At 41.0% G+C, this 20,150-nt stretch overlaps 2 protein-coding genes across 2 annotated transcripts; one reads left to right on the top strand and one right to left on the bottom strand.

Annotated features, from left to right (window-relative positions):
- The first annotated feature begins 1,792 nt into the window (after positions 1-1,792).
- Positions 1,793-13,001, top strand: LOC105387647 (probable serine hydrolase). Its single transcript, XM_038115000.2, has 2 exons — positions 1,793-2,143; positions 10,420-13,001. The coding sequence occupies exons 1-2, from the start codon at positions 2,104-2,106 to the stop codon at positions 11,325-11,327; spliced, it is 948 nt and encodes a 315-aa protein (XP_037970928.2). The 5' UTR covers positions 1,793-2,103; the 3' UTR covers positions 11,328-13,001.
- LOC105387648 (NFX1-type zinc finger-containing protein 1-like) lies at positions 12,872-20,105 on the bottom strand. The gene is made up of 14 exons (XM_048622387.1): positions 19,340-20,105; positions 19,022-19,247; positions 18,895-18,940; positions 18,516-18,750; positions 18,225-18,389; positions 17,224-18,132; positions 16,975-17,127; positions 16,440-16,587; positions 15,327-15,410; positions 14,704-14,975; positions 14,194-14,340; positions 13,685-13,859; positions 13,383-13,525; positions 12,872-13,074 (listed from the first exon to the last, which is right to left on the bottom strand). The coding sequence occupies exons 1-14, from the start codon at positions 20,009-20,011 to the stop codon at positions 12,988-12,990; spliced, it is 3,462 nt and encodes a 1,153-aa protein (XP_048478344.1). The 5' UTR covers positions 20,012-20,105; the 3' UTR covers positions 12,872-12,987.
- Positions 20,106-20,150: the final 45 nt, after the last annotated feature.

The following is a 20,150-nucleotide window of genomic DNA, read 5'->3' as shown; positions in this document are numbered from 1 at the left end:
ACTGCTTTAGACAAAGTTTGATTCCAATATTGCTTAGGGGTAAATTTTCGAATAGGATTTGTACAAATTTTAATTAAAGGGATCGATTTGTTTGCTGCACTATTAATCTTCTCTAAAAACCAATCATACATGACCTGTACACATTCAAATGATACAGATTCAGAAAATATTACATTTAGAAACTCCGTATATTCATTCCAATTAGCTTTAGCAAAGTTTCTTTTTTCTATAAAATTTAATCTATCTTGATACCCTAAAGAATATTTAAGAACCAAATGATCACTACCCAAGTTCTCACAAGTAACATTCCAAGTCACATTAATAGCAATGTCAGAAGAGCAAAACGTTATATCAGGACTAGACTGTTGTAATACTCCGTTAACCATCTTGACCCTAGTTGGCCGTCCATCATTCAATGAAACATAGCCGAACTCCAGAGAACTATCAAATATCTGCTCCCCTCGGGTATCAGATTTATTCGACCAACATACATGGTGGCCATTAAAGTCACCAGCAATTATGGAATTACTAGATGAAAGAGAAAATACTTCATCCCAGTCAGCTGATGACACAGTTACACTTGAGGGGCAATAGATGGAGTAAATACTTTTTAACAGCTTACAATTAAGAATTTGTACTTGAATAATTTCAATACCTGAATTTCTAATGCTAACACGTTTGAATACAGTATTAATGGATTTATGAGTTAAAATTGCAACGCCGCCATATGAATCAAACCTATCGTGCCTATATACATAATTTTTTTTTTTTTTTTATATTAGGTTAAAACCCGACAGATTAATGTTTGGCGTCACAGAGTGTGGAACACGATTTAAGACGCCGACACATTAGCGAACGCGGATGTCAGCCGCGACTGATAATAGTGTGCACGAACTGGGTTCTACCTTTTTTGGCATAAAATTTATTTGCCTAATCTCGTATTGCATAGTAACGTTTGGTCAAAGTCTCGTTACGCCGAAAATCGTATGGCATAAATCTCGTTTAGTAAAAAGTTATTTCGCATAACATTGTTTAGCCTAATAATGGTATTGCCAAATCTTGAATAGCCTAATAATGCTATGGCATAGGTTTATACAAAGTAATAATATTCGTTTGGCTTTAACTTTGACGGAGCGTCTCCCTACATAGCGCAAACTGGTGCCTTGTATTGTTTTCGCTGTTTAGAAAACGCTCCGCTCCGCTTCGCTGCGCTCCGCTTTGGTTTTGATGAACATGTGCACCTAACACGCTCCTCCTCGCTTTGCTCGTCGTCGCACCTATTTTTAGGTTTCGATCTCATGGGATTTGTTATAATTATATTGGTCTTTAACTTTCGATTTTTTGATCATACAATATCGTGATTTTCGGGATGTAGGAGAAAAATACCACAATTTGTACATTTACTACATACTTAATATACTTACTATTTATTAAGATAACATTAGGAGAAACAAGATTATACATAGGTATAGACGAACATAAATTTGAGCAAACGAAACTTAGGTGTTTAAAGATTGTGCCTAAAGAGTTTTAGACGAAACGAGCCTTATGCCACATAAGTCTTGGCAAAGTGATGGTTCGGCCAAAAAAGTTTAGACCATACGAGTTATGCGTAATGAGTTTTGGTCAATAAAGATTATGCGAGATGAGCGGAACCCCACGAACTGTCCTAAAAGACCGTCCGTAAGTCGCGTCCGCTAGTGTGTCGGCGTCTTAACCATCATGTCATGTTGTTCTGTCTTTCTGACTGACATTGACACTGTCAATGTCAAGAAGAAACTGTCAATCAATTTGTCAGTTTTTCATTTTCAGCACAAAGCATGAAAAGCGAATCGTCGATTTTATAAATTTATTGCGTCACACGTAACAAATACGATATAACACTACAGAATTCCATTTAATAGGTAGCCGCTACTCTCTATAAACGTTTGTATTGATTTCCCGGTCTTGCGGTCACCTTGATAGGAAATAGGAATAAAATTTACACGGATGGAGTGCTATGGACGTAATATTTAAGTGCAGTGAGAGAACTTTAATTATAACTTCAGTGAATTTTAGTTGAATTTCGAATACGGTTAGTTGTAAAAAACACAGTGCTTAATAATGGCTCAAGGAAATATGAATGGTCACCAAATACAAGAAGGTTAGTTTCTAACTGTTTCCTGTAGTATGTTCAAAGTGAGAATCTTATTTATTATACAACTAAGATTGGAAGATTTTATTATGCTTCGCCAAGATCACTATTATTACTACTTTATAATAACCTAGTTTACAGTGCAACTATAAAGTCCTGAAATCGGAAGTGGATCCTAACTAATTGTTATAGACCATATTTAATTTAATCTTGATCCATTGTAATTATTTAAGCACAAATCCGGTAAAAAGTTATTACCAATCGATATTTTATTTTTATCATGTAAGTAAATAACCGAAAATTATAAAAAGTCTTTGCAAGATTGCACTCTTTATTGTCAGGATTTTTTAGTTGCACTGTAACTTTGGGTACCCTCTTGCATGCTGAGGCATTATTAACCCTCTTCTTTACTTATATTGATAATAATAATAAATTGGAAAAGAAATTTTAGATTAAATGAGGTAAAAAAGGTGATGTATTGTGCTTAGTAAAAAAGTAGATCTCTTCCAGTACCAAAAGATAGTATACTTAATATCTGTGATTAAATAATTAGAACTGTACTATGCTTAAGTCATTTTTGGAAAGTTCTTAGTTGAATTTACATAAGTTTTGTAGTATTTGGTCAGTGGTCCTATGGTAATGAGTGTTAATGAATATGGATCAATAGACAACATTAATTCTTACACATCACTTTCTTTGTTGTTTTATAACTTTAACTAAGTTTGATTATAGTTACTAAACATGTAGACATGTTCTGTGAATAGCATCTATCACAAATCACAACATAAGTGTTCGGGACAAGAGTAGAATATAATTTATGTCTTGTTCATAGTAAATAAAACATTCTCGGGAAGTGAGGAAACTAGCGCCATCTAGTAGAAAGTAGCCTAACTATGTAGTCCATCTATTCAACAACAGATGGCAGCACGCAACTAGAATGTTCTACTAAGAAGTAGAACATTAAGTCTTTTCTAGAGCTTTCTGGAATACTCTATCTTCCGTATAGAATAGTATAAAAGGCGACGCTTGCGCCTCACAGGCATTCAGTCTAATAGTAAATAGTGAACAGAAAAGTTCAAACAGAAAATAGCAATTAGTCTAATAGTAAACAGAGAACAAAACAGTTCTAACAGTGAAATTCAGTTAAAAAGCAAACAGCGAAGAAAGAACAAGAAGAAGAACAAGCAAGCAACAGCTCTAGCTCTCTCACTTCCTGACTGGTGAACATTAAGAAGTCTTTCATTCCTGATCCCTGCCCGCCGTACTTCCATCAACCAGAATAGGTGCACCCCGCACATTTGGTCATTCGGAGCCGGATACTTCGTCGTTGCAGGAAGTCGGATCAAGAATGCCGATCATCACGAGAGCCGCCGCCGTCGCCGCTGCCGCCGCCGTCGCCGCTGCCGCCGCCGAAGCCGCTGCCGCCGCCGAAGCTGCTGCCGGTGCCGACGCCGCTGTCGCTGCCGCTACCGAGGCCGCCGCCGATGCCGCTGGGCCTGCCGCTGTTGGTGCCGCCGCCGCTTCTGTCTCCGCCACCCCCACAGAAACCTCTTCCGCTGCCGTGAAGAAGGCCGGAGCAGAAGCTCTCACCACCGCTGCTGCCGTGTCACAGAAACCCCAGCTCGCCGCCTCGTCGTCACAGAAGTGCAAGTCGAAGAGTAGCAAGTCTGCGCGTGCGCTGCGAATAGCTCGAGCCAAGGAAGAGATGCTGAAAATACAACTCGAGCTCGCCGCCGCACGCATCGCCGTCTTGGAAGCAGAAAGTAGTGAAGACGAAGATGAAGAGCAGTCTGAATACGCGTCTGAAAGTTGGAAGGTAGAAGAGTGGCTGGATCAAACGGGAGTGCCACCACAGCTACAAGCTCCGCCGCCTGCGCCCTGCGCCCCCGCCGGTGTCGCCCCCGTTGCTGCCGCCCCTGCCGTCGTCGCCGCCGCGGCCGCCCCCGTCGTCGTCGCAGCCGCCACTGCCGCCGCGCCTGCACACGCCGCCCCCGTCGCCGCCGCCGCCGCGGCCGCCCCCGTCGTCGCAGTCGCCACTGCCACCGCGCCTGCACACGCCGCCCCCGTCGCCGCGGCCGCCCCCGTCGTCGCAGCCGCCACTGCCGCCGCGCCTGCACACGCCGCCCCCGTCGCCGCGGCCGCCCCCGATGCAGCCGCCACCGCCGCCGCGCCTGCACACGCCGCCCCCGCCGCCGCGGCCTACCCGACTGACGCCGTGCTGCCGCTTCACTCATCGTACCCACAAGCGGGTACCTACTATGAAGCCCTACAGTCAAGAAGCCAACCGCAACAGTACGTCCCAGCCGCAGCGAGCCAGCAACAGAACATCGACCTCTCCGAGCTGGCATCTGCAATAGCGCTAGCCGCGCAGGCCGGGCAGAGGGCAATACCGCGCTACCACACGGAGCTGCCTATATTCGCCGGCTCACATCACGAGTGGCTGTCGTTCCGTGCGAGCTTCTATGAAACAGCCGATAGCTTCACCGAGACAGACAACGTGGCAAGACTACGACGAAGCCTGAGAGGAAGAGCCAAGGAAGCAGTTGAGAATCTGCTGATATTGAACGCACGCGCCGACGACATCATGCGCGCTCTGGAGTCTCGCTTCGGCCGCCCCGACTCCATCGCCATGTCCGAACTCGACCGCCTGCGTGCGCTGCCGCGCCTCACGGACAACCCGCGCGACGTCTGCATCTTTGCCAGCCGCGTGGTCAACGTCGTCGCCAGTCTGCGCGCGCTCGACCGCATACACTACCTCTACAGCCCGGAAGCCACGAAGATCACGATAGAGAAGCTGACGCCCGCCATACGCTACCGATGGTTTGACTACGCCGCCTCTCAGACTACAGAAGAGCCGGACCTACTGAAGCTCTCCAGATTTCTACAGAGAGAAGCCGACCTCTGCGGGCCCTACGCACAGCCAGAGACAGAACCCGCAGAGCACAGTCACAACAGAATACAGAGAGCTTACACCACAGCGGCCACAGTCATAGAAAAAATAGAAAAATGTCGCCACTGCGCCACAGAAGAACATCACATCAATAAATGCCCGAAGTTCGCAGAAACAGATGTGAACTCGCGATGGGAAATAGCCAAATCGCAGCGACTATGTTTCCGATGCCTTCGCTACAAGAGTAAAACCCACAGTTGCAAGCGAATCCGCTGCGGAGAAGATGGCTGCAATTACTTCCATCATAGATTGCTGCACTTCACAAGATCAACAGATACCGGACCGGAAACGAAGAATAGCGTAACAGTATCGTCGGTGTGGTCGCAGCGTAAAACACACGCGTACCTGAAGATAATACCTATCAAGATCGTCGGACCGGCGGGAGAAGTACACACGCACGCTCTGCTCGACGATGGCTCTACCGTCACGCTCATAGACGCGGCCATAGCGAAACAGGCGGGCCTCACGGGCCCCATCGAGCCGCTCAACATAGCTGCCATCGCCGACACCAAGATGAACGCCTGCCATTCTCGCCGCGTCAAAGTGACCCTACAGGGAGAACGCCCACAGTATACGATACAGGCGCGGACCATCGACAACATACGACTCTCCGCACAGACGGTGAAATCTGAAGATCTGCGAAATTGTGCTCATCTGCGTGACATCGCACAACACCTGCAATACGAAGCAGCAAGGCCAAAGATCATCATCGGTCAGGATAATTGCCATCTACTCATCGCGAGCGAGGTGCGCCAAGGACAGCAAGATGAACCCGTCGCCTCACAAACGCCTCTAGGCTGGGTTCTACATGGAGCGCACACGAGAACGGTGGACAAGAAACACCATAGAGTCAACCACCTGACTAAGCATGAAGATGACCTGCGTGAACCACTCATCGCGCCCACACGCCACCACAGCAACTTGGAGGAACGCGCCATCAGTACTCTCGACAAGCGTACAGAACATACAGAAGCATCACGTTCATATCGCCATTACGCCGCCCATCGCCACGCCGCAATCGAAGGTACAGTCCACAACAGGCGATGGGCATCGAGGATGAACGTGAGCAACACAGCTACGCGAGAAGTACATAGACCAATAGGGCGCCCCCACAGTGTGGTCCAGACTACAGCCACAGATCAATGCCACAGACCAAGAAAACCGCCGCGCCACTGCAGTCGCCGCCGCCGCCGCCGTCGCCGAGAACAACTGATGAAAGAGCCTACAGGGAGCGACGAGCGAGCTGGCCATCCTGCCCTCCGAGCCTGCGGAGCCAGACGTCCCTCACCGAGATCTGCAATGACGACCACGGCGTCAATGCACGGCGGGAGTAATGTTCGGGACAAGAGTAGAATATAATTTATGTCTTGTTCATAGTAAATAAAACATTCTCGGGAAGTGAGGAAACTAGCGCCATCTAGTAGAAAGTAGCCTAACTATGTAGTCCATCTATTCAACAACAGATGGCAGCACGCAACTAGAATGTTCTACTAAGAAGTAGAACATTAAGTCTTTTCTAGAGCTTTCTGGAATACTCTATCTTCCGTATAGAATAGTATAAAAGGCGACGCTTGCGCCTCACAGGCATTCAGTCTAATAGTAAATAGTGAACAGAAAAGTTCAAACAGAAAATAGCAATTAGTCTAATAGTAAACAGAGAACAAAACAGTTCTAACAGTGAAATTCAGTTAAAAAGCAAACAGCGAAGAAAGAACAAGAAGAAGAACAAGCAAGCAACAGCTCTAGCTCTCTCACTTCCTGACTGGTGAACATTAAGAAGTCTTTCATTCCTGATCCCTGCCCGCCGTACTTCCATCAACCAGAATAGGTGCACCCCGCACAATAAGTAAATATATTTAAAGACACATAATTCAGGTTTAAGTTAAGTATGTATTGCAGTGGTGATGGGTAACCTAAATCTGGAAATAATTATTTAATATAGCTGTTTATTGCTTATTTAGTATAGCTATGTTCTTTCTTAAACTCTAGGCCATATGTATACCAAATTTCATTCAAATCTGTTCAGTAGTTTTGGCGTGAAAGAGTAACAGGCAGACAGACACAGTAACTTTTGCATTTATAATATTAGTTAGGATAAGTTGCTTATATGTATACAGGGTGATTGGTAATTAGTGGCGGATCCGTTTAGGGGAGATAGAAGAGGTCAATTCTAGTCGATTTCAATAAGGTATGTACTATCCAAAAGTTAACCATTTCTGAAATATTAATAATTTTAGAATTTTATGAAAAAATCGTCCGTAAAAAGTTTAAACATTTATTTAAGAAATAGTAGACCTTTTTTAACCACTTTTTAAATTGTTTTACATTATTAAATAATTGAAAAATAATAATAGCTATTAAATTTACATAACTTACGTTATCTTAAGCCATATAGGCTTCAAAACATCAAAATTATAATAAAATAAAACAGTCACTTTACAGAAAACACCTTAATTAAAATAAAAAATCACATAATAATTTTTGTTGCAAATTAGCTTTAAAACTTCAGTATTTTATTAGCTTTCGAATGAGGTATAACAAACCTAAATTGGCCATGGAATGGCTAAAATATTACTTACTTAACACAATGGGGCAGGTAAAAAACTAGAACAAAAGAGTCGCAAGAGTATTGTTATCTAAGGACTACTTGGCAACCTTTTCAGTCCACTCCTGAAATTTCATGCGTTCGGATGTGTTTAAGAAGCGTCCGTAGTCAAGCGGGTCTCAGTGATCGTAACTGATCACTGAGGTTAAGCAACAACTGGCTCGTTCAGCCATTGGATGGGTGACCGATTTCAAGAGGTTCTTTTCTAGACGCTTCCGTTCTTCGGACGGCACGCTAAGCCGTAGGTCCCGGTTGCTGCTTCGGCAGCAGTCGTTAAGCCTAGTCAGCCTTTGGGCAGCTTGAAAACATCGGACAGTGGGGTTGCCCATGCACTTACCCGACAACTCACTCAGCACAAGCTTGCTTGTGTTGGGATTCACCAACCCGCACTAGGCCAGCTTGGTGGACTAACCCTTCTTTCAATGGAAGGAGAACCGTGCCCCAGCAGTGCCGTCCGAAGAACGGAAGCGTCCAGAAAAGAACCACTTGAAATCGGTCACCCATCCAATGGCTGAACGAGCCAGTTGTTGCTTAACCTCAGTGATCAGTTACGATCACTGAGACCCGCTCGACTACGGACGCTTCTTAAACACATCCGAACGCATGAAATTTCAGGAGTGGACTGAAAAGGTTGCCAAGTAGTCCTTAGATAACAATACTCTTGCGACTCTTTTGTTCTAGTTTTTTACCTGCCCCATTGTGTTAAGTAAGTAATATTTTAGCCATTCCATGGCCAATTTAGGTTTGTTATACCTCATTCGAAAGCTAATAAAATACTGAAGTTTTAAAGCTAATTTGCAACAAAAATTATTATGTGATTTTTTATTTTAATTAAGGTGTTTTCTGTAAAGTGACTGTTTTATTTTATTATAATTTTGATGTTTTGAAGCCTATATGGCTTAAGATAACGTTAGTTATGTAAATTTAATAGCTATTATTATTTTTCAATTATTTAATAATGTAAAACAATTAAAAAAGTGGTTAAAAAAGGTCTACTATTTCTTAAATAAATGTTTAAACTTTTTACGGACGATTTTTTCATAAAATTCTAAAATTATTAATATTTCAGAAATGGTTAACTTTCGGATAGTACATACCTTATTGAAATCGACTAGAATTAACCTCTTCTATCTGCCCTTAACGGGTCCGCCACTAATTACCAATCACCCTGTATATGGCACTTACATTAAATTGAATTAACTCATTTTATAAAAAAGACACATTTATTTTTGTTTTGAGTTATCAATACAGTCTAACTAGGAAATCATAAAAGCTGATAAATGATAACACAGTCCAGAAAACATCACCTGATGACTATAGTAAAACTTTAATTTTATATTTATCTTATCAACCTTTAGAACCAGCACAACTACTGACATTCCCCAAATTCTTGTACCTATGAGGATTTCGAACTTAGCTAAGTTCTAAGACAGGCTTTTGAGAGAAAATCTGTAACAATGAAAAACTAAAACTGGCTTATGATAAAACCCATATATGTATACCTCCATCCATATCTATGTGTCATGCACCTAATCCTTGTTTTAGAAATTTTGGTACATGAAATGGCTTATATCTAAATAGAGGATTTTCTGTAATGCAGGTTTGACTCTACATATACATTAGGCTATCTCACAGGATCAAAACCTACTATAAATAAATATTCATGATCATTTACTTTAATTTTATTCATCATACATTAAAAGTAAACAATAGTATAATTACTTTAATATTGTATAAAATATATGCTTGCTAAATATGGCATGTTGCTAAACAAAAGATGGCATTGAAGGCATATTTTAGGTTTTTTAACAAAAGACTAATCAGGAAATACTAGTACTTAAAGCAAATAGGACAGGGTCAGAAAAATATATTGTGCCCTTGGCTTTAAGTCTTTAAAAGAAAGTACCTACCTACACAATATTGAAGTTAAAATATAAAATATGAAATTCATATATCATATATCACAACGTCAATTTTAAACCAGTTTTAAACCTATTGTAAAATGTCAAAAAGCTCTATTAATGTAAGGTAAGGGGGTAAGTTTATAATGTAGCTATTTAGATACTTACTAAGCATTCAAAAATAATTAAACTGAAGTTGTTCATTAAAATTTAAGTACTTATAGATTTTCACTTTATCTAATACATTTTCATTAGCCATTACCACCAATTTTGTATTTCAAGTAAACACCCAAATGCCGACTCACTTGCTACTCTAAATTTATCTTTATGACGCAATATTGGCATGATGAAGTGCAGAACAAAGTCCAAAGTTTATCATTAAGGATTCCCCCACTTTGTGGTTACACTCTTATTATATGTAGGTACCTACTCAATACTATAGCACTTATATGTATATAGCCTTGCGTTTTAATTACCCACTGAACTATCTGTCTGACCTTTCATATGCACCTCATGTTGTCGTGTCTAACATTTGCTTATAAAGTACCTACCTACTTACCTACAAACAATATTGGAACGTGTATGATCTTAATTTTCTTGGCGTATTGTAAAGCCATCTAGGAAATGTAGGTAGGTTTGTACATTACAATTTAGGGTTCATCTCCATAATGATAGGTTTAGTGGGTTTAAGCAGTAGTGGGTTAAATAAGCGTCAGTCACTACTAGTGACGGGTCCCCAGTGTGGCAACACGGCCAACCCATGTGTGTAGGTACTCAGCCAACGAATGCATTTTATAATTTTTAACATAGCCCTCATTCTATTCCACAGAGCTGCCGCTCGGGATCAAAGTGGAAGAGATCGAGATCCCGGTCCCGTGGGGCTTCGTGGCGGGGCGGTGGTGGGGGCCGCGCGACAAGCAGCCAATCATCGCGCTGCACGGCTGGCAGGACAACGCGGGCACGTGGGACAACCTGGTGCCGCTGCTGCCGGTCACCGCCGCCGTGCTGTGTCTCGACCTGCCCGGCCACGGCCTCTCGTCGCATTACCCCACCGGCATGCATTATTACATCTTCTGGGACGGCGTCTCTCTCCTCCGCCGGATAGTTAAGCACTTCGGCTGGAGTAAAGTCACCCTCATGGGACATTCCCTCGGCGGTGCGCTAAGTTTCATGTACGCGGCGTCGTTCCCTGATGACGTAGATCGCATTATTTGCGTGGACATCGCGAGCCCGGCGGTGCGCGAGCCGACGCACATGGTCAACTCCACCGGCTGGGGCGTCGACAAGTTCCTCGAGTACGAAAACTTGACCGAGGACAAGATACCCTGCTACGAGTACGATGAGATGATCGACATAGTGTGCGACGCGTATAAAGGCTCGGTCTCGAAGGAGAACTGCAAGGTGCTGATGAAGCGCGGCATGGCGCCGGTGCCTGCGCATCTCAACAAGAAGGGGTACTTCTTCAAGCGGGATCCGCGGTTAAAGATCGCGGGGTTAGCTATGATGTCGATTGAAACAGCGCTCGCCTACGCGTCGAAGGTGAAGTGTAAAGTGTTGAACATCCGCGCGTTGCCCGGACAGAAGTGGGAGCGGCTGGATTACTACCTGGACGTCGTCAACAAGCTCAAGGAAACTGCTGACGTCACGTACCACGAGGTGGAGGGCACGCACCACGTGCAGTTGGACGCGCCAATGAACATCGTGCATCTCATAGAGGAGTTTCTAGAACAGTACTGATTGGTTGAGAGTGTTGTAGGCAATTGTTTGGTGCGGAAGCGGAGATATCACAAGTAGGTTGTTAAGTTCTGGGGTTGGTTCTAAAGGCAGAAGATTGATAAATTAGTTATTGATTTTGAGCACTTCAAGTAAAAAACGTATCTCTCTACTACATACTTATATCTAGATTTTTAAAAGCCTGCACATTGTTTTCGATTTCTGCCTTTAGAATGAATAGTCCAGATCTACTGAATAGAAAGTTAACATCAATCATGACTTGCGATTGAATGTTTCCTTAGGTTGCACATAGGTAAGTAGGTGAAATTCTTGTAAAGCAGTCACAATTTAAATTAAAGGAGTTAAGCTATATTTTTAATACTTAATTGCAATGGTTTTGGTGAATTATTCTTGAATGAGCGCACAGTAGTTGATAGTTAAGAAATATTCCACTTATTACTTGAAATTGTGATAGATAAATGTAAATAGTGTGATACAAAGAGTGATGTGATACATATGGAATATGTAATTATGCTTCAGTTAATTTATTACTCGTATGCTTACCTAGAAAATCATACCTAGTATGTTAGTAATTAAGGGCTATTTTGGATTACTATTGATAGGAATTCGGTATTTTGTCAGGTCAAGCTGGCTAGTAACCTGCGTGTGAATGCTTTATAAATAGTACGCACGTGTGAAACCACAACTTTAAAAATAAATTGACGTATTTTTAACTCTCTTAACCTTGTAAGAAATATTCCAATGACGCTATCAAAGCTAGTTATGACCATAATTAATGTCCATATAATTACAGGGTCAAACTCGAAGTAATATCTAATATCCCAAAGTAAGTTGAACGTTGAACAGACCCGCACTTTTTTTTTGTGAAAACATAAACATATTTTTGGAGAAATAGAAATATTTTGACTGGGCTAAAATTTATTTTTTATGACATATTGCACACTTGTCTAATCTTTGGTTTTTGATATTTATTATTTGGTACAAGGATTATCCTTTTGGGATATATTCCTCTCTCTTAGCTGACTCGTTTTAAAGATAGCCTATACTTAAATGTATGTTCAAAATACAAATAATTTACTTGATTAATAGCGAAATAGGATTAATGCAAGTCACCCGTAAGCAATTCACTTCCAATACAGAGATAAGTAATTCCAGTACTGTAATATGTGAGTTTATTATGTATATCTGAGTTTGAGTGTAGATTAGGATGGAAGAATATAGGCTATAGCTATAATCTTACTGAACTATTGATAGCTGATAAAAGTATATTTATGTATAGTACCTACATACTGCGGTATAACACTAACACATACCTTTAATCATATTACTATATATTTAATCAGCAGTTATGACCAGTGATATCATCATTGTATGAATAATTTTACTGCTATAGATTGAAAACTTATTGTATCAGTTTTTACACTTTGCCCTCGCCATCAATTTGCCTATTTTCTAATTTGCAAGTTTACATAACTATTTCTAAGCATTTTATAAGTTTGGCGAAACTCACAAAACGAATTTACAATTATGTATAAAAAATGCGAATAGCACTATAAAATTATTTATTCTTACACTTATTACAATATATGAATATTATGAATGAGTATGTACAAATACGAAGAGAAAATATTCCAATGGTTTCGATTGGTGAATACAGTTGATGTTATGTTGTTGAAACTTGATTTTTTCTTTCACATATCCTTGAACACGAACCTGTTAGGCATTTTTCTAATTCATCCACTGTACGGACCTGTAAAAAATGAATATTTATCAGCTAATATGGTTAATCATTTAATATAATGAAATTATGGTGTGTTGCTGATCTTTCCCAGCAATGCATTGCTGGTTCATTGCCACCTAGCGGAAAATCGCAGTACTATTTCAAAGCCCCAAAGCCGATTTTCAGGGTTACGCGCACCTAAAGCACTTTTGAGCGTCAGGGCACTATATCTGTGCGCTTGTAACAGAGTCAAATATATAAAGGGCAATGACCGTTTTGCCTTGTGCTTAGCGATCGTGCTTTAATAACGGGCAAACAGTTTGCATATGATTCCGTACCTGCAAAGTATTCTCGGGGTGAACGTCACAGGCCAGAGCTAGATGATCACCAATAGCATTCTGCGCCAACAGTGTATTGTTGATACCGCTCCAGATACTGCTAGACGACTTCAGTACACCCATGTTGCCAAATATGTAGAATCCTGAATGTGAAATATGTAGAAAAAAACATACCATCAGAGAGGTTAATGGTATTGAGGTCATAAGTGTATAGTTTGAGTTTGATTGCTATGTAAAAGCATAATATGGAAACGGTACTCTGTGAGATGGCACGTCGTATAATAACTTCTAAAGTTTCTTACCTTCCTTGGCTCTCGAGAGAGCCACGCAGATTCTGTTCTGAGCAGACAAGAAGCCAATCTTTCCGTCCCTGTTACTCCTCACCAGTGACAATATCACTATCTTGCTCTCTTCTCCTTGATAGTTATCAACTACGGTGATCTTGACATCCTGAAGATTACTGTACTTTTTGCTCATCTGGAAATAGACGAATATATTTTAAGTGCAGTAAGATTTCTGTTACATTTTTTTATGATTTTTTATATAGGTAGGTACTTAAAATCTGACATTGAGGTTCAGACAAAATTGCAGAATTCGAGATAGATCTGCGTTTGAGGTCTCCCTAAATCTCCAAGATAATTAGAATATTACAATCGTCATAAATTGCAGATTTTGTCAAATTGCACACTCTACCTGACCTACAACTTCACGGCACGGGACAAAAACTCACATGGCAATTTATTATTATTAGTGTTTGTTATGCGCGTCTTGCGTCTTATTTTATAGGGCCTAAAACATCTACTATCCTCACCTCCTTGATAAGACTAGCTTGCCCTGCATAAGTGGCCAGTACGGTGACGTCAGCAGGCGGGTGCCCCCTCCCGCGCAGGTAGCTCGCGAGCGCCGCGCACCACGCCGCCTCGTGTTTGTTCCTGTGGCTCCAGCTGTTGTCCAGACCCTGGAATATGCAAGGTAAATTATTAGTCGTTTGTTTCGGGAAAAACGTGAATGAAGATACAATTTTGTCTATGTTTTCGATTGATAACTACACAATTTAAATTAATTTGTAATGGGTATAAGGTTGTTTGCCTTACACGCGTTGATAAAGATTGGTTAAAAAATGGCGGCCGGATTCATGCTACCTCACCTTATTCGTGTGTTAATCAATAAAGATCTTTCACTTACTTAGCGGCCGCCATTTTATGTTCTCTCTTTCACTGCACGCGTTATAACTTCATGTCTTTAGAAATCACATTAAGTGATGGATTTTAAAAGATGTTTATTCTAGTTACCACATAAACAGCCACTACAGCCAACTCACCTCATCCTCATAAACGCCATGCGTGAAAAAGAACAAATTCTCCCTCATGCCCCTCACGTCCTCATATTCATAAACACTCGGGTGACTATCCAGCCTCTCATATACAGCCGGTACAATAAGTTGCACGAAGCTAGGGCGCATGCGTCGTTGTGTGGTGAGCGTCCTCGCGTGGACGCCGTTTCGGATCATTCGCTCGAACAGAGACACGTCCAGGTTGAAGTGTTTAGCCAGCTTGTAGTGGGCCGCGGTGGGGCGTAGCTGTTTGTGGTCGCCTGGTGGAAAGAGAAACATGTGTCAAAGTAATGTGAGATGGTTGGAACAATAAGATGCGATTTTATTTCATCGAACATTACACTAACAATACTATCAGATTTTTTAACAGCCTCAATCTCAATGGACATTATACAAATAGGTAGGTACCTAGTTAGAAAACCTGAAACAAATTATATTATGTTTCATCTGAAGGTTTTATGGTAGATTGCTTTAAGCAATAAGACGCCTTTTTGTGCTGTTCTTCTTTTGTAAAAAAAACTTTCATGGTGCAATTATGCATATTATGCATAATGGGTATTCTATTCTAAGGCTTATTTATCTTTATATTGAGTTCACGGATATTGACTTACCTATAAGTATAACGTGTTCGCAGTGATGTGTGAGTGACGCCACGATGTGAGCCTCCATCACCTCCGCTGCCTCCTCCACTATCACTGTAACAAGTCAATGAAAAATAATATTCAGCACAATCTAACAAAGTCCAAAGCATCCTTCTATTGGTATTGATCTATTGATGCATAAAACGCGCCTTTTCAACTGTCGTAATTAGAGTGAAAGTAACTAAAACCACATTTGACAGCGGGAGCGGGGCGCAACGATAAGCATGAAAGGGTAAAAGTAAACATTTACTGAATGGAAAGGGCAGCCATTCTTCGAGAGAGAGAGTGGGATATCATGTTTAGTTACGTCCGCCATTTTCAAATAGTTTTTCTTCTGTTAACGGGGGTTTTCTCCCGTCATACTGAGCCCTCAGCATATATTTACATCGTGAACGTGAAGTAAAATTCATCGAGTCATTTTGTATGAATATATGAACAGCGCCCCTAGCGGTCGGTAGAAGAACTAAAATTTTCCTGCAAAATTCATCGAGTAATTTTACTTCTCGTTCACGATGAAAATTTATGCTACGGGCTCTGCAGGGGAGTAACAACGTACCAACAGGCGAGCGCAGATTGTGCAGCAGCGTGTGGCGCGCGGCGGCGGCGCTGGTGGTGGCGGCGACCACGCGCGTGTGACGCAACACCTCTGCATCCACCAGCGAACCCACATCTAACAGCTCCGTAGTAGTGATGTTATATGATGTAGGAGCGAGGGCTTATTGGTGCGATGCGGAGTCGTAGCAATATATAGCGCTCTAATGGGGAATATAAAAAATATGGAAAATAGCGTTCCACTAGAGCGCTCTCCCATCATCGACGCAACGCAGATGTGGCATCTAATGAGATAACGCACTAGTACCTAAGAACCTGATACGTTGGTTATGTATGCCGTACATTGATATGTAATGACGAAGTTCGGACTTGACAGCCACATATATAAGAGCACGTAACAGAGTGTAGCAAGAGTCGCTGTTATCGGATACGACGAAGAGGACATCATCACTGTAATGTATGTAGGTCGTACCAACAGGGGGCTCCTCTAAACTAATGCTGTGCTGTGTAAGTTAGTAATGTATGTCGTACCAACAGGCGAGCGCAGATTGTGGAGCAGCGTGTGGCGCGCGGCGGCGGCGCTGGTGGTGGCGGCGACCACGCGCGTGCGTCGCAACACCTCCGCGTCCACCAGGGAGCCCACTTCCTCTAGCTCCGTAGTAGTTGTGTTGTGCTTCTCCTGGGAATATGTGCATTTATTTATACATAAACGCTATATTGTATACAAAATTACATTTACAAAGATGAAGTTGAAATGAGTAGGTATACTGTATGTAGTTAGAAAATAGCGTTGCGCTGCGTGTGGCACTGGTGAATTTTGACATTTGATGTTCCACACTATACCTATTAGCCTGTGCCATCTGCAATTCTGTTCGTTAGAAAACTCTCCATTCCGCTGAGTGATTATCATTTGCTATTAATTTTATGATAGCTATTACTTCATGACAAGACATCCTGCGCCCCATGTTAGGTATGGGTATGCTGTAGAGCCGGAGGTCCTACTGGCTGCTCCAGAGCAATGTACAGTATGACTTTTCTTAGTTAAGATTTTAAAATATGTATCTACCTGCAAACTATTCATATCGGCTATGAGTCTATCTTTGATGAGGTTCACGGCTGCGAAGTATGCATTCCACCTCTCGTCTGGAGTGAGTTTGTAAGGATCTTGAAATTCTGTTATTTCTCTATGTACTTCTTGAAATCCATTTTGCGAATGTTTCTGCAAAGAACAAAACAAAAAGTAAATAGGTAAGTATATCAATGTGATAATGCTATTGATTTATAATAAGCTATTTTTCCATACGATTTTATTTACCTTAAAACATTCCAGTCTTTTTTTCACTTTGTCTATTTGCATTTGAAATTTATCAACAATCTTTTGTCTTTCACATTCTTTGTCTGTTACATCTTTCGCATACTTTACACTGTTAAGCATTGAATCTATTTCTTTTAACGCCATCTGTTCAGAGAAACAAGTATCCAATTTAATATTTTGTATGTTAACTTTGTCATCAAATTGATCAAGTTGTTTTTCCCAATCATCTAATTCATCATCATCTTGGACATTAGAATTCTCTCCCTCAGCTTCGTTCTCTAGATGCCCAAAGAGCCATTTCGTAATTGGATCTTCATTCTCAGTTTTTAAGTCTACATTTTTACCTCCTACTTTGAGATATGGCTTAACAGTTTTAAAAGTAAGCAGCTCTCTTTCGCACTTTTCAATTTCCGTTTGAATCTTTGTCATTTCATTGAAAACCTTTTCTTGTTCGTCTCTTTTGCTCGCGTATAAGTACCCATATCTAGATTTTGACTTTGCTCTTAAGTTGTTCAAAGTGTATGGTTCTATGTTCTTGTTCTTACTTTGGGTGCCAAGACGCACAACACTTTTTGTTACTGGTAATATTCCTTCAAGAAACTGGTCAAGTGCATGGTTTGTGTAACAGATCACTAGCATTGGGGTTCCTTCAAGGGACAAATTTTGTAGCAGCATGTTGGCTACTTTAACTCCTATGAAAGTTTTACCAGTACCGGGTGGACCCTGTATAACTGCAAATTCTCTAGTTAAAGCTAGTTTGAAAGCCTCCATTTGTGAATGGTCAAGGCCAAATGTTGCCTCTGAAGGCCAATTCTGAACATCCAGTACAGGGAAGGGGATTTCTTCATTTCCTTGGACAAGGTTGTACATAGTTTCTGGTGTTAAGTACTTAGGTGCTTTAGTTTCTGGCTGAAATAAATAAGAATAGATTAGTGAAAAGTGCTCAGTGACTTAAAATGGTAAAAATTGCAAAATAAAGGTAAACTATAGTAATGTTGTACCTGCACATCCACAATATACCTTTTCATTGGTATATCATTTGTCTTTGAATTCTTCAGAACTTTGAGAACTCTGTGGTAGGGCTCAAAGAATACTTCACTCTCAATCATCAGATAGGGTTCCGAAAATATTCTCTTTGACACTGGGCTGTGGAATGATACTGCCAACTGGAAAATAAATAATAATAAGTATTACCTAGTGTTGTGATTGAAATGGCAAAGTTGCACATAATTTTCCTTATAATTGATTAAACTTTAATTAAAACATTATTATAGTAGGTTCAGAAAACTCACATAACCCTCACTGAGAAGATTTGAACTAGAATCGAGAACCGTAGCACACAGAATACTCTCGAAATTGTCACTAGTGAACAGCAGCAGAGATCCGAACATGAGTTGCTTGTTGTTTGCCAGCTGCCTGCAGTCCACCGAGGTCTGAGCCAGCCGTTGACTCCACGCCAGGTCTACCAAGTATCCAACACGGTTGTTGCTCACATATGATCTGATTATCCTCACTCTTGGATGTACTCTGAAAAAACACAATTTTTATATGCTATATGTTTTAACAACTTATTTTTTTTTTATTACATAGCCTGCGTTGTGTCCCACTGCTGGGCAAAGGCCTCCTTATTATTATAAATAAATTTTATATATGAAGTGATGCACAAGTTACCTTATATTTTCATGTCTCCTTTTACTGGTATTAGCCATGTATTTAGCTGAAATACACCAAAAGTATTAGACCCATACTGTATTTAGAATACAATCAGTGTAGTTTGGAAATCAATGAGTTTACCAACATATCCCTTCTCTCAGAGGTCCGAAGCAGTCTTCCCGTAACAGCCTGAACTGGACGTCTAGGTAGTGCTCCACAGAGGAATATGCTCCGTTGATGATGTTGGGCCTAATATCTTGCAGCTTTTCTTCCAATAGATCCTCTTTATTAGGAAATATACTGAGGTTTCTAAAGTTGTTTTTGTCTATCACTTGCTCTGCTTCTGTAGCTTGTGATTGTTTGCCGGAATCCTGCAATGTATTTGTAAATATTAACCATGGTAGATTTATGTGCTTATTAGCGCTATGAACATTGCATATTTTACCTTTATGAAATATATTACCTTTATGCCCATAGTTCTTACTTTACTTTCTATGGTAACCATTTTAATGAATAGGTCTTCAGTGAACTGCTCCATATGTTCTTCAATGACGCCGTGGACACTGGCACGGACCGCCTCCAACAATGCAGCAGCACTCTCTTGTGCTTCCTCCACACTAAGGATTCCATCACAAATCTCCAGCACACTGTCATAAAAAGGTTCCAAATCATTCCAGAACTGCATGTTCATTCTTTTCTCTGATATTCTTACACTAGGCAGGCGTATCACATAGTCAGTGAGTATGTTTAAAAAATTTGAAGTCAAGAATTTTGTTTTTAACAACTTCTTTAACATCAGTGTTGACTGCCCCAGCAGAATTGATGCATATAGTTTAGCTATAATCTTGGTTATTAACACTATAAAATCATCTTTCAACTCTGAATTTAGCAAGTCCCAGAAACTTGATCTTCCAGAGAGTTGTAAGGTTAGGTTTGAAGCATCTTGTTGTGAGAGGTCAAACAGTCTTTTAAAACCCATGAGTTTCCTTTCGGAGTACTGAGGCTTGGCCGGTGGTGGCTCCGCTGCATCCTCATCGTCGAAAGCCGAGCTTGAGGTGTTCGGTGACCTAGAATCTTCAATCACAGTCCCATCAAACCAATCTATTCGTAATGAAGGTTTGTTATGTTCCGACATATTACGGTATTAAGTAATGTAGATATTACTGTGTAAAGAAATGGTTATTATCAATAATTTAAGTTTGAAAAGACCTTTGTTTAGAACGTAAACTTTACGTTGCTTTACGTAAACAAAAATACTATACCAAAATGATACC

Source organism: Plutella xylostella, chromosome 8 (genome assembly GCF_932276165.1).
Source record: "Plutella xylostella chromosome 8, ilPluXylo3.1, whole genome shotgun sequence".
Classification (NCBI taxonomy): Eukaryota; Metazoa; Arthropoda; class Insecta; order Lepidoptera; family Plutellidae; genus Plutella; species Plutella xylostella.
This window is presented reverse-complemented; position numbering and strand designations above follow the sequence as displayed.

Bases quoted from the DNA above. Each gene is read 5' to 3' on its own strand.
- LOC105387648 (XM_048622387.1), bottom strand. From the start codon at position 20,011: ATGTCGGAACATAACAAACCTTCATTACGAATAGATTGGTTTGATGGG. The intron at 16,588-16,974 runs GTAGATACATAT...ACATATTCCCAG, and splicing joins CCGATATGAATAGTTTGCAG to GAGAAGCACAACACAACTAC. The intron at 13,075-13,382 runs GTACGGAATCAT...CATTTTTTACAG, and splicing joins ACCCCGAGAATACTTTGCAG to GTCCGTACAGTGGATGAATT.
- LOC105387647 (XM_038115000.2), top strand. From the start codon at position 2,104: ATGGCTCAAGGAAATATGAATGGTCACCAAATACAAGAAG. The intron at 2,144-10,419 runs GTTAGTTTCTAA...TCTATTCCACAG, and splicing joins TGGTCACCAAATACAAGAAG to AGCTGCCGCTCGGGATCAAA.